This window comes from Pongo pygmaeus, chromosome 1, assembly GCF_028885625.2.
Source record: "Pongo pygmaeus isolate AG05252 chromosome 1, NHGRI_mPonPyg2-v2.0_pri, whole genome shotgun sequence".
Lineage (NCBI taxonomy): Eukaryota > Metazoa > Chordata > Mammalia > Primates > Hominidae > Pongo > Pongo pygmaeus.
The window spans coordinates 190,815,992-190,834,362 of NC_072373.2; the positions used below are offsets into that span (position 1 = coordinate 190,815,992).

At 42.2% G+C, this 18,371-nt stretch overlaps 1 protein-coding gene across 4 annotated transcripts in view; it reads left to right on the forward strand.

The window, feature by feature from the left end:
* The window catches only part of TRIT1 (tRNA isopentenyltransferase 1), a 41,137-nt gene that overhangs the window by 2,886 nt on the left and 19,880 nt on the right, over positions 1–18,371 (forward strand). Inside the window, exon 1 of one of the 4 annotated variants that reach the window (XM_063665686.1) lies at positions 4,542–4,659. The exons of the other annotated variants lie outside the window; for them this stretch is intronic. Within the exon in view, the coding sequence (XP_063521756.1) occupies positions 4,651–4,659 (9 nt within the window). The 5' untranslated portion in view covers positions 4,542–4,650. Of the gene's footprint in view, positions 1–4,541; positions 4,660–18,371 lie in introns of those variants that run through there. 4 annotated transcript variants of the gene reach the window in all.

Below are 18,371 nucleotides of genomic sequence, written 5' to 3' on the forward strand. Positions count from 1 at the left end.
CACCATGTTGGCCAGGCTAGTCTCAAACTCTTGACCTTGTGATCCACCCGCCTTGGCCTCCCAAAGTGCTGGGATTAGAGGCATGAGCCACTGCGCCTGGCCCAACTTGTGTTTTCAACCAGTGAAAGGAGATGCTGCTTTTCATTGACTTGAGGTTGACTCAGTAGTATTTGGTAAACATGTAAACAAAATGATATTATTGATGTTGAATCACCAGCTACTTGAAATAACATTTTCAATTTCAAGTAACTGCATAGCCAAAGCAATAATAAAGATCAACAACTCAAATTTGCAAAGCACCGTTTACCAAATGTTTACAGTTTCTTCTTTTTTTTTTTTATTTTTTTATTTTTTTTATTTGAGGTCTTGCTCTATTGCCCTGGCTGGAATGCAGTGGTGTGATCATAGCTCACTGCTATAACTTTGTTTTTGTTGTTGTTGTTGTTGTTGTTGTTGTTTGAGACGGAGTATTGCTCTGTCACCAGGCTGGAGTACAGTGGCACTGTCTCAGCTCACTGCAACCTCCGCCTCCAGAATTCCAGTGATTGTCCTGCCTCAGCCTCTCGAGCAGCTGGGACTACAGTCACATGCCACCAGGCCCAGCTAATTTTTGTATTTTTAGTAGAGACGGGGTTTCACCATGTTGGCCATGATGATCTCGATCTCTTGACCTCGTGATCCGCCCACCTTGACCTCCCAAAATGCTGGGATTACAGGCGTGAGCCACCACGCTCGGCCTTTTTTTTTTTTTTTTTTTTTTTGAGGTGGAGTTTCGCTATTGTGGCCCAGGCTGGAATGCAGTGACACCATCTTGGCTCACTGCAACCTCCACTTCCCAGGTTAAGTGATTCTCCTGCCTCAGCCTCCCTAGTAGCTGGGACTACAGGCATGTACCACTGCACCTGGCTAATTTTGTATTTTTAGTAGAGTCGGGGTTTCACCATGTTGGCCAGGCTGGTCTGGAACTCCTGACCTCAGGTGATCCGCCTGCCTTGGCCTCCCAAAGTGCTGGGATTACAGGCGTGAGACACTGCACCTGGCACTGCTATAACTTTGAACTCCTGAGTTCAAGCAGTCCTCCTGTCTCAAGTAGCTGGGACTATAGGCATGGAACACTGTGCTGGTGATATATATATATTTTTAAAATCCTCACAATAGCCTCATAAAATGGATATTATCACTTCACAGTTAAGAAAATAGGCCTAAGGTCTTAGACTAAGTAGCAGACCTGGAGTCTGAACATGAAAGTTTCTGCTTTCCATGCCCAGTGGCATATCTGCTACACAAAGCCATTTCCTTTAAGATGACCAGGGGCTGTGGGGTTCAATCAGTAGGGAGTTTTTTATTTGTTTGTTTGTTTGTTTGTTTTAAGATGGAGTCTCGCTCTGTCACCCAGGCTCATGATCTTGGCTCACTGCAACCTCTGCCTCCCATGTTCAAGCGATTCTCCTGCCTCAGCCTCCCGAGTAGCTGGGACTATAAGCATGTGCCACCACGCCTGGCTAATTTTTTGTATTTTTAATAGAGACGGGGTTTCACTGTGTTAGCTAGGATGGTCTCGATCTCTTGACCTCGTAATCCGCCAGCCTTGGCCTCCCAAAATGCTGAGATTACAGGCATGAGCCACTGAGCCAGGCCGGGAGTTTTTAACTTGTATGCCAGTCATCCTTCTTAGGAGTGTGCAACATTTTGATCAGGAAAAAGATGTATTTTAGGATTCATATTGTAAATCACAGTGTTAATTCATAGTGATATCTGTCAAGTGGAGGGTTGAGCTAACTGGAAGCCACCCGATGTACTTTGGGGATAAAATTTGCTGCAGCTAAGAGATATTAATAGAATCTAATGTCAAGTTCGTATCAAAGACAGATAGTGTTTATTGGAACAAAGGGTAAACTTGGACTTGTGGAGAGCCTAGACAGAACAGTAAACTTCTTTGTTGTAACACACCAAAGGGTGACCAAATAGAAAGTGTGATCACTAGAAAGTTTTTTCAAGTTTCTAAATTAGGTTTTTTAAAACCAATATTTGCATTTTAATAATTCCTTTTGGTGCGCTGCTGAAAATTTTCTATTCAGAAGTGTACCAGTAACTCAAAAACTATTGTACAACACTATCTTAAATGTTAAATTGTCTCGTACTTCATACTGCTTTTGTCACCCCTTTGTCCTGCTTTAAACTGTAGGGTCATCCAAGGAAACACCTACCCAAGGTCAACCCTAAGCACCTACAGGGCAGTTCCTAACCAGAGAAAGTATTTGTTTTTGTAAACATTGAATAAGTACTTTAAGCTTTGAAGTAAAACTACAATGGGGTTGTTAAGGGTATTGTGTCTATAGTGATCATTTCTTCATGTAGCCTGATATGCAGTGACTTGCTTCTGTAGCCATCTAGCATCTGAAGGTCCTGCCTGTCCTCTTTCTTCCCAGTGTTCTTTTTTCTTTTTCTTTTTTTTCCTATGACACAGCCCCAGGAGGTCCTGAAAACACATGCCCTTCCATGATTCTTATGCAAGGTAGTTGTGGATTAGGAAGTCAGAACTACTTTCTGTGGGGATTACCTTCTTTGGGATTTCTCTTGGGTTTTGCTGAGGATTTCTACATGGCCATTCTGACAGAAGTGAGAAACAACATTTGTGCTTTATTTTCTGAGTCTTCTGAATGCTGGTTGTTTCACAAATTATAGAAATAAAAATATTTTCATTCAGTAGTAAGAGTCTGAATTCAAGGAGGGACAGGTAATACAATCCCTGTTTTCCAGGATGGAAAAACTGGAGCTACAGAAAGATTAAAGAGCTGTCTAGAGATCACACTGCAAGACACTGGGAATTGGATCTGGGTCTTCTAACTCGTTGGTAGAGTCTGATATATTTCAGGAAGATGATACCGAAGGTCTTCTTTTCAGTCTGAGTCTTTTTCTTGGCTTGTAAATTCAAGGTACAATGCTGGGCCTTCAGTGACTGGATGAAACATTGTACTGGGAAAATTGAAGGCCCTTGCCAAACATGTACAATGATGGCCTGGAAATACAAACTACCAACTATATGCTAAGAGAAAAGAAACAAAGTGTTCTGTTCCGGTTTATAGAGAGGAAGTGTCTCTAATGCCTCAGTTTTTCAAGTCCTGTGGGGAAGCAGTAGCCGTACATAGGAGCACAGTTCCTTTTGTGTTTGTTTAAACCTACAAGAGGAGAAACAAATGATTTTTGGCAGTCTGACTAGTAAGCAAGCAGAATATGTGTCATCTTGTCATCTAATAGATGTGGAGCTCTTTGTTCTTTTTTTTTTTTTTTTTTTTTTAATAGAAACACCATGTTGCCCAGGCTGGTCTTGAACTCTTGGCGCCAAGTGATCCTCCTGCATTGGCCTCCCAAAGTGCTAGGATTACAGGCATGAGCTACCCCACCTGGCCTCTGTATTCTTTTTGTCTGCTTTGGGACATACTGTAGGAGCAGTGTTTGTACCAAAAGACTGTCTGATCAAGGGAGATATGGGATGCTTGGGGGAGGGATATGAAAGGAGAGATGGGATGGTGGATCACAGTGGCGTAATAAAATGTGAAATAAAAGGCTTGAAGACCTGTTTTTTTTTTTTTTTTTTTAAGACCCATTAACCAGGAGAAATGGGGTCTATCTGGAAGCTATTTGCCACAACTGACAAAGGCAGTCCTTTTTTTTTTTTTTTTTTTTTTGAGATGGAGTCTTGCTGTGTCAGGCTGGAGTGCAGTGACTCCATCTCAGCTCACTGCAACCTAAGCCTCCCAAGTTCTAGCCATTCTCCTGCCTCAGCCTCCTGAGTCGCTGGGACTACAGGCACCCGCCACCACGCCTGGCTAATTTTTTGTATTTTTAGTAGAGACAGGGTTTCACCGTGTTAGCCAGGATGGTCTCGATCTCCTGACCTCAGGTGATCCACCAGCCTCGGCCTCTCAAAGTGCTGTGATTACAAGCGTGAGCCACTGCACCCAGCCAAAGGCAGTGTTTTAGAAGGACTGAGACTTACAAGAGGCTAAAAAGGAAATCTCAAAATTTTCGACTCATCATTCATATATATATATAGATATATATATACACATATAAATAATGAGTTTCTAGGTCCCTTGGTTCACCTCCATTGTAAGTGAATTTAGTTTTCCTTTGGCTACAGTATTAAGCTGTGTATGTTGTACATATGTGGTCATGTTTTTGCACCTACAGGGAGAACTTTGGAGTGAAATCTGTGTTATATAAGGAAGGAGAAGTGACTACTGGCCAAGTAGGAAACCATAGGACAGCACAGATGAGGCTTGCAGATTCAGATTCATGAGGATGAGTGCTACCCTGATGTTTCAGTGCCTGAGGCAGGGTGTTGAAGCAGCTCCACTTCAAAAAGAAATATATATTTGAGGAGTAAAAGTTACTTGGGGTATATAGGAATTCACATATGTGCTCCATTGTGATTTAATGGAATTGGTTTTGTTTTTCTGTGTAGTTTTGGATTCCTCAGAAACTTGAATCAGACCAGGACCCTGTTGGCCTCTTGATCCCTTTGGGGCTCTGCTTGTGAGTAGCAGCCTCCCTGTACCTCCCTCATTGTGGCAGTCAGAGTTCAAGCCCTCACTGCAGGAATGATCATAATAATTATACTACTGAAGATAATAGCAAGAATAATATATGTGTCAGGTACTGTTCTAAAAGTTTGACAAATATTATCTAATATCCTCACCATAGCCTTTTGACGTGGGTGCTGTTATTGTCTCATCCCTACCAAAAATTACTTTATTAAATCCTCATCTCCATGCTGTTTTATACTTTTCCCTCTAACTCTTATTTATTTATTCATTTATCCTCCATCCCATTCTTTTCCTCTGTACCACTGTGTACATTTTATCAAGCAGAGAAGTGGGAAGAATAATATTACTGACAAAAGAACAGTATGGGCAAAGTTAAGAAAATGCATGCTATGTTTTCAAGGAATGACCAGCAACTATCTGGCATAGAGGGTACTTGAGGGACAGTGGTAGGAGGTAAAACTAAAAATATAGACCCTGGGAACAAATTTTTGAGGCCCTCAAAAGTCATGCCATGAGGTTTGAGGTTTTAAAGAGGGAAGTGGTAGTAAGTCTATTTTTTTTTTTTTTTTGAGACGGAGTCTCCCTCTGTCGCCCAGGCTGGAGTGCAGTGGCGCAATCTCAGCTCACTGCAACCTCCACCTCCCGGGTTCAAGCATGTCTCCTGCCTTAGCCTCCTGGGTAGCTGGGATTACAGATGCATGCCACCACGCCTGGCTAATTTTTGTATTTTTGGTAGAGACGGGGTTTCACTATGTTGGTCAGGCTGGTCTCGAACTCCTGACCTTGTGATCTGCCTGCCTCGGGCTCCCAAAGGGTTGGAATTACAGATGTGAGCCACTGCTCCTGGCCTGTAAATCTATTTTATGAAATAACTGGGTGGAGAGTGGGTTAGAGAAGGAAAAACAGTTTAGGATTCTGTTACATTAGTCTGGGTGAGAGAGGCTGGAGTTGGGCTTTGGCTGGAGAGAATAGGTAACCATTTTGATATTTTGGAAACAGAACCAACAGGATTTTGGTTATTGAATTGGAAGGACTATGAAAAAATCGAGAACAAAGCATTTTTGTGTTCAGAAAAATGAGACATGCAGGGGCTGGGCACAGTGGCTCACGCCTGTAATTCCAGCACTTTGGGAGGCTGAGGCGGGCAGATCACCTGAGGTCAGGAGCTCGAGACCAGCCTGACCAACATGGAGAAACCCTATCTCCACTAAAAATGCAAAAAAATTAGTCAAGCATGGTGGTGCATGCCTGTAATCCCAGCTACTCAGGAGACTAAGGCAGGAGAATCACTTGAATCCGGGAGGCGGAGGTTGCAGTGAGTCGAGTTCGCACCATTGCACTCCAGTCTGGGCAACAAGAGCGAAACTCCATCTCAAAAAAAAAAAGAAAAGAAAAATGAGACATGCTTATTAAAAAAATCCAATAATACTGAAAAGTACAAAGACAATATAACCATAGTCTTAGCATCCTGGAGTAATGATTTTGGTTCACATCCTTCCAGACATTTGTATATATATTTAAGCACATGTGTCATGTGTGTATATGTTATTACATAAATTGACTCAGAGGTTAGATGCTATTCTATTTTCTTTAAACACTATGTTATGGATATCTTTATATGTTAATGTATATAGCTATATCAGTAGTCTCAACTTGGGGTGATTTGGCCTCCTAGGGGACGTTTGGCAATCCCTGGAGACATTTTGGTTCTAATAACTGGGGAGGTGGGTTCCTGGCATCTAATGGGTAGAGGCCAGAGACATTGCTAACATTCTAGTAGGCACAGGACAATTTCCCATAACAGAATTATTTGGCCCCAAATATTAATTGTACTGAAGTTAAGAAACTGTCCTATATTATTGTTTTTATAATTTTTTATTTATTGATTGATGGAGACAGGGTCTCACTGTGTTACCCAGGCTGGTTTCAAACTCCTGGGCTCAAGCAGTCGTCCCACTTCACCTTCCAAGTAGCTGAGATTATAGGTTTAATTTTGATTTTGAAATAGTTGTAGATTTTTATTTTTATTTTTATTTTTTTGAGACAGAGTTTCACTCTTGTTGCCCAGGCTGGAGTGCAATGGTATGATCTCGGCTCACTGCAACCTCCACCTCCCGGGTTCAAGCAATTCTCCTGCCCCAGCCTCCTGAGTAGCTGGGACTACAGGCATACGCCACCACAACCAGCTAATTTTGTATTTTTAGTAGAGATGGGGTTTCTCCATGTGGGTCAGGCTGGTCTCGAACTCCCGACCTCAGGTGATCCGTCCATCTCAGCCTCCCAAAGTGCTGGGATTACAGGTGTGAGCCACTGCGCCTGGCCTGAAATAGTTGTAGATTTACACAAGAGTTTCAAAGATAGTACCAAGAGTTCCTGTATACCCTTCATCTACCTTGTCCTAATATTAATATCTTACATCATCATGGTACATTTATTAAAACTAAGAAATTGATATAGGTACAATACTATTAACTAAATTGTAGTCTTGGATTTCACCAGTTTTTTCACTTATGTCCCTTTTCCATTTCAGGATTCAATTTAGGATACCATACTGCAGTTAGTCATCATGTATCCTTAGTGTCCTCCAATCTTTGACAGTTTTCAGTCTTTCCTTGTCTTTTACAACCTTGATACTTGTGAAGGGTACTGGTCAGCTCTTTTGTAGATGTCTCTCCATTTGGGTTTTGGTTTCTCATGATTAGACTTGGCATTATGGATTTTGGGAAAGTATACCACAGAAGTGAAGTACTCTTCTCATTGGATCACATCAAAGTATGATATCAACATAGTATTAGCATGGCTTATTACTGGTGATGGTAACTTTGATCATTTGGTTGAGACTGTATACACATTTCTCCACTGAAAAAGTCACGATTTTTCCCTTTTCGTGTTATTTTTCTTTTCCATTTCCATAAAATGACAGTACTTGGTCATATTTGTTGGAAATCATTTGCCAAGTCTGGCCCACACTGAATAGAAGGAGAATTAAGCTTCATTTCCAGGATGAAAGCTTATCAAATAATTTGCGGACATATGTTAAAAGCACCACAGTAATTAATAAATATTTTAGGGAAGATACCCTCAGGCTATGCAGATGTCCTATTTCTCCTTAAAGTTTCACCCTCTGATTTTAGCATTAATCAGTCTTTCTTTTCTTTCTTTCTTTTTGTTTTCTTCCTTTCTTCCTTTTCCTTCCCCTCCCTCCCTTGTTCCCTTCTTCCCTCCCTCCCTCCCTTCCTTCCTTCCTTCCTTCCTTCCTTCCTTTCTCTCTCTATCTCTCTCTCTCTGTGTGTGTGTGTGTGTGTGTGTGTGTGTGTGTGTGTTTAGTACTTCCTGTCTGGTACTACAAGATGCTTCTAGTCCCTTTCAGTGGAAAGAGCTAGGAAATGTATGTATGTATATTAATCTATATATACATACATCTATATGTATTTCTCTATCTGTATGTATATTAAAATAAGCATGGGTTTATACTGATATCTCTGACTAATCCAGCACCACAAGATTCAGTCTAGTTTTCCCCCCTTGCTTATTTGTGACTTCTTTCTCAGAGTAAGAAATTTAGCTCTCATTCCCTATAGTATATTTACTTATTTGTGTAACCTGTACTTTCAGTGATTACTCTTGTGAGAAACAAATTTACCAACTAGAGTACAATGTTTGCCTACAGTTTGTTTGTTTTTATCCTTACAGTATCAAGTAGTAACATTGTTTTATGAAGTTACTTAGATCAGCTCCTTTTGTTTTCCTCCTCAGGTTGTATCAGATGTTTGTAATGCCGTTAGATTTCGTTTGTTACAGTCTGTATCTATCCTGGGTTCCCAGATATTCTGGTTATTTTTAAAAATTTGCATATAGTGGCCAGCTGCAGTGGTTCACACCTCTAATCCAAGCACTTTGGGATGCCAAGGAGGGAAGATTGCTTGAGCCTAGAAGTTTGAGATCAGCTTGGGTAACATAGTGAGAGCCCATCTCTACCAAAAAAAAAAAAAAAAAATTAGTCAGGCCTGGTAGCACATACCTGTAGTCCCAGTTTCTCCTGGCTCAAGCAGGAGGATGGCTTGAGCCAGGGAGGTCAAGGCTGCAGTGAGTCATGATGGTGCCACTGCACTCTAGCCTGGACAACAAAGCGAGACTCTGTCTCAAAAAAACATTTTTTAAAATTTTTTGCATACATATAGTAAAGTGTACTCTTTATGATGTTTAGTTCTATGGGTTTTGACAGATGCATAGAGTCAGATATATACCCCACAGTACCATACTGAACAGTTCTATCACCCTAAAAAATCCCTTATAGTGGCCCCTTTGTAGTCAACCCCTCTATCTCCCCCAGTCTCTGGCAACAACTTACCTGTTTTCCATCCCTATTTTGCCTTTTCCAGAATGTCTTAAAATGGAATCATACAATATGTAGCCTTTGAGGTTTGGCTTTTTTCACTTAGCAAAATACATTTTTTTAAAGGTAGATTGATTGATTGATTGATTGATTGGAGACAGGGTCTCACTCTGTTGCCCAGGGTGGGGTGCAGTGGTGCCATCTCGGCTCACTGCAGCCTCAACTTCCTGGGCTCAAGCAATCCTCCCACCTCAGCACCCCAAGTAGCTGGGACTATAGGTGTGTGCCACCACACCTGGCTCATTTTTGTATTTTATGTAGAGACGGTTTCACCACGTTGCCCAGGCTGGTCTGGAACTCCTGAGCTCAAGCAATCCACCTGCCTCAGGCTCCGATTATAGGCATGAGCCACTGCGCCTGGCCGGCAAAATACGTTTAAAATTCTTCCATGTTGTTGCATGCGTCCAATGCTCTTTATTGCTGAGTAGTATTCCATTGTTTGGATGTACCATAGTTTGTCTAGTCATCTTTTTTTTTTTTATGAGATGGAGTTTCTCTCTTGTTGCCCAGGCTGGAGTGCAGTGGTGCGATCTGGGCTTACTGCAACCTCTGCCTCCCGGGTTCAAATGATTCTCCTGCCTCAGCCTCCTGAATAGCTGAGATTAAGGCATGTGTGACCACGCCCAGCTAATTTTGTATTTTTAATAGAGACAGGGTTTCTCCGTATTGGTCAGGCTGGTCTTGAACTCCTGATCTCAGGTGATCCGTCCACCTCAGCCTCCTAAAGTGCTGGGATTACAGGTGTGAGCTACCGTGCAGGGTGTCTATTCACCTATTAAAGGACATCTGGGTTTCTGGTTTTTGGTAATTATAAAGAAAGCTATTGTAAACATTCATGTACAGGTTTTAGTGTGAACATTTCATTTGAGTGAATACCTAAGAGTGGGATTGCTAGGCTGTTTGGTAACTTTATGGTTTAACTTTATAGGAGACTACCAAACTGTTTTCTAAAATGACTGTACCATTTTGTATTTCTCCCAGTAGTGAATGAGAATTCTTGTTCCTCTGTATCTCTATATTTTTTCCAGCATTTGGTATTGTCAGGCTTTTTTTTTTTCTTTTAATTTCAGCAGTTCTAATAGGTATGTACCGGTATCTCATTGTCATTAATTTACATTTCCCTAAAGACCAATGATGTTGAGCTTCTTTTCTTTTCTTTTTCTTTTTTTTTTTTTTTTTTATAGACAGAGTTTTGCTCTTGTTGCCCAGGCTGAAGTGCAGTGGCACGATCTCGGCTCACTGCAACCTCTGCCTCCTGGGTTCAAGCAATTTTCCTGCCTCAGCCTCGCGACTAGCTGGGATTACACGTGCCTGCCACCACACCCAGCTGATTTTTATATTTTTAGTAGAGACGGGGTTTCGCCACATTGGCCAGGATGGTCTAGAACTCCTGACTTCAGGTGATCCACCCACCTCGGCCTCCCAAAGTGCTGGGATTACAGGCATGAGCCACCACGCCCAGCCCGTGTTGAGCTTCTTTTCATATCCTTATTTGCCATCTGTATATCCTTGGTGAAGTGTCTGTCAGATCTTTTACCCACGGGAGTGGGGTTGTTTTCTTATTGTTGAATTTTAAGAGTTTTTTTGTTTGTTTGTTTTTTGAGAGGAAGTTTTGCTCTTGTCACCCAGGCTGGAGTGCAGTGGCACGATCTTGGCTCATTGCAATCTCCACCTCCCGGATTCAAGTGATTCTCCTGCCTCAACCTCCTGAGTAGCTGGGATTATAGGTGCTTGCCACCACGCCTGGCTAATTTTTTGTATTTTTAGTAGAGATGGGGTTTCACCATGTTGGGCAGGCTGGTCTCGAACTCCTGACCTCAGATGATCCACCTGCCTTGGCCTCCCAAAGTACAGGGATTACAGGCGTGAGCCACTGTGCCTGGCCAAGAGTTCTTTATATATATCCTGGGTACAAATCCTGTATCAGATATGTTATTCGCAAATATTTTCTCCCAATCTGTGGCTTATTTTTTCATTCTCTTCACAGTATCTTTCACAGAGCAAAAGTTCTAAATTTTTATAATGCCTAATTTAATTTATCTTTTTTTTCTTTTATGGATCACGAGGTCAGGAGATCGAGACCATCCTGGCTAACACGGTGAAACCCCGTCTCTACTAAAAATACAAAAAAAAAAGCCAGGCATGGTGGCGGGCTCCTGTAGTCCCAGCTACTTGGGAGGCTGAGGCAGGAGAATGGCATGAACCTAGGAGGTGGAGCTTGCAGTGAGCCAAGATGGAGTCACTGCACTCCAGCCTGGGCGACAGAGCGAGACACCATCTCGAAAAAAAAAAAAAAAAAGAATCTTGAAGGGGTTCAGTGTGTGGTAGCTGTCTTTTCCTCAGTTTCTGGAATTTAATTTCACCTCAGTAGGAATTCATTACTTGAAGCAAACAAATACACCAGAGTCAAATGGGGATAAAAATTCTAGTAAGTGGCAGCAGAAATAGCTTGGGTTATAGGCAGAGCAGCCTGGCATTAGTCCTGTCTCTGCTTCCAACCAGTTATATGGCCAGGGGAGCCTGAGTATTCTCGAATATAAAATGTTGGGTGTTTGGACTGGATGCATGTTCTGAATTTCCTTACAGTCATGCTTCTCCAGTGTTTGTTTGCAGGTGGACTCCAAGCAGCCACTGCAGAAGCTCTGTGTCGCAGTTTCTCATGTTTTAACTTAAAAATGTGTGCCAATTTTGCATCCTCTGCCCTAATGTTTGTTTAGATGTAAAAATGTTTCAATTTTTTTTTCTACTACCTAGTAAGATTGATACTTGAGAAGAATGTATCACATGTATGTTATACACGTCTCAGTTTGAAAACTATGGCCTTGGCCAGGCGCAGTGGCTCACCCCTGTAAGCCCAGCACTTTGGGAGGCCGAGGTGGGCGGATCACCTGAGGTCGGGAGTTCAAGACTAGCCTGACCAACATGGAGAAACCCCGTCTCTACTAAAAATACAAAATTAGCCAGGCGTGGTGGTGGATGCCTATAATCCCAGCCACTCGGGAGGCTGAGGCAGGAGAATCACTTGAACCCAGGAGGTGGAGTTTGCGATGAGCCGAGATTGCGCCACTGCACTCCAGCAAGGGCAACAAGAGCGAAACTCCGTCTCAAAAAAACAAAAGAAGAAAACTATGGCCTTATATGATTCTGGTCCCTTTTCCCTTAAAGAGAAGAGCCGTAGGAAAGAATAAAAGCCATAATCTGCACTATGAATTCCAAACCATGAGTCTCATCACACTGACTCAACAGATCAGGCACAGAGTCTCCTGCTTTTTTATTTTATTTTTTGAGGCAGTGTCTCGCTTTGTCACCCAGGCTGGAGTGCAGTGGTGCAGTCATGGCTCACAGCAGCCCTGACCTCCTGGCTCAAGCAATCTTCCCACCTCAGTCTCCTGAGCAGCTAGAACTATAGGCACGTGCCACCATGCTTGGCTGATTAAAACTGTTTTTTTGTTTTTGTTTTTGTTTTGTAGAGATGGGGTCTTTGTGTTGCCTAGGCTGGTTTCAAACTCCTGAGCTCAAGCGATCCTCCTATCTTGGCCTCCCAAGGTGTTGGGATTACAGGTGTGAGCCACTGTGCCTGGCCTTCTCCTGCTTTCTGAGTATCTTAATGTGTCCAGTTTATTCAGCATATCTACAGTTGAATTTCTGCCGGAGTTAAAACGAGTAATTGCCTTGATGTTCCTGCAGCAAACTTATTAGTCCTAACCTACTGAAGTTATGTTTAAAAAAAAGTTTTCTTTTAATTAAAAGAGTAAAGTTAGTCAAGAAATCAGCCTTTCCCGTACTCTTCAACATCTCCTCAGTTGAATTTGTCTAAAGGAAAATCAACTTCCCAGTGAGTGTCAACATCTTTAAGAAAATAATTTTTCCTTTCATCTACCTCTGCTAAAACTATCTTTTCTCCTGAAGCTTGGACTATTAAAACTAGAAGAAATTAGCTGGGCGTGGTGACAGGTGCCTATAATCCCAGCTACTTGGGAGGCTCAGATAGGAGAATCGCTTGAACCTGGGAGGGGGAGGTTGCAGTGAGCCAAAATCATGCCACTGCACTCTAGCCTGGGAGACAGAGAGTCTGTCTAAAAAAAAAAAAGAACTAGAAGAGATGTTAGATGTGAGAAACTTGAGGTTCCAGAAGAAAAACTTGACCTTCCTCCTTCCTTCCTTTCTTCTTTCCTTCTTTCCTTCCCTCCCTCCCTCTCTCCCTCTTCCCTTTCTTTTTTCTTTTCTTTTTCTTTCTTTCTTTTCTTCCCTTTCCTCCCTTTCTTTCTTTTCCTTTTCCTTCTTTCTTTCCTTTTCTTCTTTTCTTTCTTTTTCCTTTCATTCCTTCCCTCCCTTCCTTCTTCTTTTCTTTCCTTTCTTTATCACTCTCTTCTTTCCTTTCTTTCTTTCCTTCCTTTCTTTCTTTCCTTTCTTTCTTGCCTCGTTATGCTGCCCAGGCTGGAGTTTAGTGGTGCAATTATGGCCCACTGCAGCTCGCCCTCTTGGGCTCAAATGACCCTCCCATCTTAGCCTCCTGAGTAGTTGGGACTACAGGTGCACACCACCATGCCTGACTAATTTTCTTGTTTTTTGTTTTTTGGTTTTTTTTTTTTGTAGAGACAGAGTCTCACAATGTTGCCCAGCTGGTCTCGAACTTTGGGCTCAAGTGATCTGCCTGCCTCAGCCACCCACGGTGCTGGGATTACAGGCGTGAGCCACCATGCCTGACGAGAATCCTTACTGTTAACCACTTTTCTATATGCTATGTGCCGCTCGATGATGGAATGTCCACTAGACAGTTGAATATACGGGTCTGGCACCACAAAAAGAGAACTAGATTGTGGATATGGATTTTGGGAGTTATCAGCACAACAGTAGTTGTAGAAGCCATGGGTGTCACCCAGAGAAAGTTGATAATACAAAAAGGCAGACGGATGCCATAAAGACTGCCATTTCTCAATATTGTTTCGTGACAGATACTGCTAATAGATCAGTGGCTGGCCTCAGTAAAGTAGATGGAGGAAGGTCTAGTGGGATAGGAAGAAAAACCTGGAAAGAATGGTGCCCTTGAAACCTCAAAGGGGAGTGATATATGAAGGAGAGAGAGCTCAGTAGTATAAGATTGTTGCTTTTTCCATTACTTGTTTTGAGAGCTTAGTAGGAAAGTGTTATATTTGGCAGTCAGGGTTCATTAATGATCTCAGTAAGATATCCATAGGGCAGTAGAGGGCAGCAAGCAGTGATTATATTGAGCCATAATCCAAGGTTGTGGTTTTCAAGGCAGGTGTAATCCATTGAGGCAAGAAAGTGATTGAAGGACTTTAGGATCTAATTTGAAATGGGAAGGACATAAGTGAAAAGGTGGAAGATAACTTGCAGGGAAGGAACCAAACCAGGGGGCAGCTTTTCCTTTTGCTTGTAGACTATTTTTGCTTGTAGCTATGTTGGGACATCACAGCCAGCACTCAGAGCTCTGGGATCTGCCCACTGCCACAGACACTGCTGCTGATTAGCACACTCAGGGCCACCCTACAGCAAGGCAGCCCAAAAGGATGGAGCCTTAAAAGGATGGGATCTTTGGCTGTACACTTAAAAAACTGGGGGGAGTATCTGCAAGGTGAAATTTCTTTAGATCAGGGTTTCTCAATTTCAGGACTGTTGACATTTTGGGGCCGGATAAATCTTTTTTTTTTTTTTTTCTTTTTTTTTGAGACGGAGTCTCGCTGTGTCGCCCAGGCTGGAGTGCAGTGGCGCGATCTTGGCTCACTGCAAGCTCTGCCTCCCGGGTTCACGCCATTCTCCTGCCTCAGCCTCCCGAGTAGCTGGGACTACAGGTGCCTGTCACCACGCCTGGCTAATTTTTTGTATTTTTAGTAGAGATGGGGTTTCACCGTGTTAGCCAGAATGGTCTCGATCTCCTGACCTCGTGATCCACCTGCCTCGGCCTCCCAAAGTGCTGTTATTACAGGCGTGAGCCACCGCGCCTGGCCTGGGGCCGGATAATTCTTTGTGTTCGGGGCTGATGGCTAGATCAGAGTGCATCATTGGATGTGTAGCAGCATCCTTGGCCTCTACGCTCTAAATGCTAGTAGCACCCCCAGTCCTGCAGTTGTAACAATCAAAAATGTTTCTGGCTGGGTGCAGTGGCTCATACCTGTAATCCCAGCACTCTGGGAGACCGAGGCTGGCGGATCACCTGAGGTCAGCAGTTTGAGACCAGCCTGGCCAACATAGCAAAACCCCATCTCTACTACAAGCACTAGCCAGGCGTGGTGGCAGGCACCTGTAATCCCAGCTACTTGGGAGGCTGAGGCAGGAGAATTGCTTGAACCTGGGAGGTGGAGATTGCCGTGAGCTGAGATCACACCACTGCACCCCAGCCTGGACATTGCCAGATGTCTCCCAGTGAACAAAATCACTTGAGTTGAGAACCATGGCTCTGGATTCTGCTGGTTTTCTTCTTCTAGGTCTCTGTTGTGGATTTCTTTTTTTGTTTTTTGTTTTTTCCATATCTTTTGTTGTTGTTGTTGTTTATAGTTTTTTTCATATCTCTTTTTTTTTTTTTTCTCTGTTGTAGATTTCTTTTACCTTCATTAGTTCCTCCAGGCATTTCAGCTCTGTTGATTTGGAGTGTTCAGGTTATTTCAGCATTGTACCATTTCTACAAATTTTTTTGTTCAGTCTGGAAATAAACCATCAATAGAGGTGCAACAAAGTGATATATTTTTCTATAATGTCCAATTTAATGCCTAGAACATTAAATGTTTAGTGGTTATACACTCTTATATCATGTGTCTTCTTTAATTACAGCTATTTGTGTCTAACTTGGACTCTTTGAGGACTAAGACTCTTTTTTTTTTTAAGAGACAGGGTCTTGCTCTGTTGCCTAGGCTGGAGTGCAGGGGCATCTTTTTAGCTCACTATAGCCTTGGACTCCTGGGCCTAAGCAGTCCTCCTGCCTCAGCCTCCCAAGTAGCCGGGAGGCACGTGCCACCACACCCGACTAATTTTTAAATTTTTGGTAGAGATGGAGTCTCACTATGTTGGCCAGGCTGGTCTTGAACTCCTCCTGGTCTCAAGTGATCCTCCTACTCAGCCTTCTAAAGTGCTGGGATTATAGGTGTGAGCCACCATGCCCATCCATGGGACTTTCTTAATCTTCTTTTCATAACTAACATGTTGCAGTATACCTAACACATAGTAGACGCTTAGTAAATGTTTGTAGAGATAAGTCAATTATGTTAGATAATTTATGAAGTGGATTAAACCTGGAATTTTTCAGAATATTTCAGTCATCAGGCCTTACAAAGAAGCCAGTAGTCCCTTAGTATTGTCAAAATATGGTTTGTGCAGAGAAAAGCATTTCATTCCAAATCATTTCCACGTACACAGATCACAAGTATCCTTTGGGAGAAGGGGAAATGGAGCAGAGTGGCATGCTGTCTTTGAAAGATAACACAGATCCTTTTGGCTCTTCCCAGCATTCAGGCTGATTGTAGGTAGAATGATGCTGAAACTGTAATTGAAGCTGAAAAATAGGGGAGGTGTAAGGCATTCAGCTACAAATCTCACATGTGAATGTTTTCTAGGCTGGTAATAAAATAATAAGCCTGATTGTGACATTTAGAGCATGGATGTGACCTAAACCTCTGGACCAAATGTGATATTTACAAAAATGATTAATTTCTAAGTTTGTTTAGATATTTATGCTTGGTACAAATGTGAAAAATGTTGTGTTTTTCCTTCTTAACTGTGCAGTATGATTTTATTTGATAAATAAAGGATACCCATAAAAACACATCATTAATAACTGTACAGCTCAATACATTATCAAAAAGTTAAAATACCTGTGTAACCACAACTCAACTGAATTTCAGTTCAAGAAACAGAATATCACAAGAAATAGAACATTACCAGCTCTCAATAATTTTGAAAATTTTATTTCATTGCTGCTATTCACTAGTTTCTTATTGTGCCTAAAAGCTATCATCCGAGTCTTTTTTTTTTTTTTTTTTTAATTGTGATATAACATTGACCATTAACCATTTCGGTGGCCATTTTAGCCATTTCAGTATTTCAGTGGCATTAAGTACAATAGCATTGTTCTGCAACCATTACTACCTTCCATCTCCAATAGGTTTTTATCTTCTTAAAATGAAACTCTGTACCAGTTAAACAATAAATCCCTATTCTCCCCTCTCCCCAGCTCCTTGTAACTAATATTCTACTTTATGTCTCTATGAATTTGACTACTCTAGGTACTTCATATACATGAGATCGTACAGTGTTTGTCCTTTTGTGATTGGCTTATTTAACTTAGCATAGTATGTTCAAGGTTATCCATGTTGTAGGATGTGTCATAATTTCATGCCTTTCTTTTTTTCTTTTTTTTTTTTTTCTTTTTTTTTGAGACAGAGCCTCGCTGTCTTGCCCAGGCTGGAGTGCAGTGGTGCGATCTCGGCTCACTGCAACCTCTACCTCCTAGGTTCAAGCAATTCTTCTGTCTCAGCCTCCTGAGTAGCTGGGATTACAGGTGCCTGCTACCACGCCTGGCTAATTTTTATATTTTTAGTAGAGATAGGGTTTCACCGTATTGGTCAGGCTGGTCTTGAACTCCTGACCCCTCAGGTGATCCATCCACCTCAGCCTCCCAAAGTGCTGGGATTATAGGCACGACCCACCGCCCGGCCAATTTCCTGCCTTTCTTAAGGCTGAATAATACTCATTTGTATGCATAGACCACATTTTGTTTGTCCATTTATCTGTGGATGGATACTTGGATTATTTCACCTTTTGGCTATTGTGAATAATGCTGCTGTGAACATGGATGTGTAAATATCTGTTCAACACCCTCCTTTCAATTCTTTTGGGTATATACCTGAAGTGGAATTGCTAAGTTGTATGTTAATTCTGTTTTATTTTTTGAGGAACTGCCGTATTGTTTTTCTTCCAGTTTTTGTTGTTGTTGTTTTTAAGTTCTAGAGATGGGGTCTCGTTATGTTGCCTAGGTTGATCTTGAACTCCTGGGTCTGCTTCAGTCTTCCAAAATGTTGGGATTACAGGCATGAGCCACCTTGCCCTTCCCGAAACTGCCATATTGTTTTCCATAATAGCTGCACCATCTTACATGCCCCTCAGCAATGCACAAGGGTTCCAGTTTCTCTACATCCTTGTCAACATTTGCTATTATCTGTTTCTTTTTTTCTTTTTCTAATAGCCATTATAATGAGTGCAAAGTACGTCCATGTCTTTTTTGAGACAGAGTCTCGCTCCGTCGCCCAGGCTGGAGTGCAGTGGCACCATCTCAGCTCACTGTAACCTCTGCCCTCTGGGTTCAAGTGATTCTCCTGCCTCAGCCCCTGAGTAGCTGAGATTACAGGCGCACACCACCACGCCTGGCTAATTTTTGTATTTTTAGTAGAGATGGGGTTTCACCATGTTGGTCA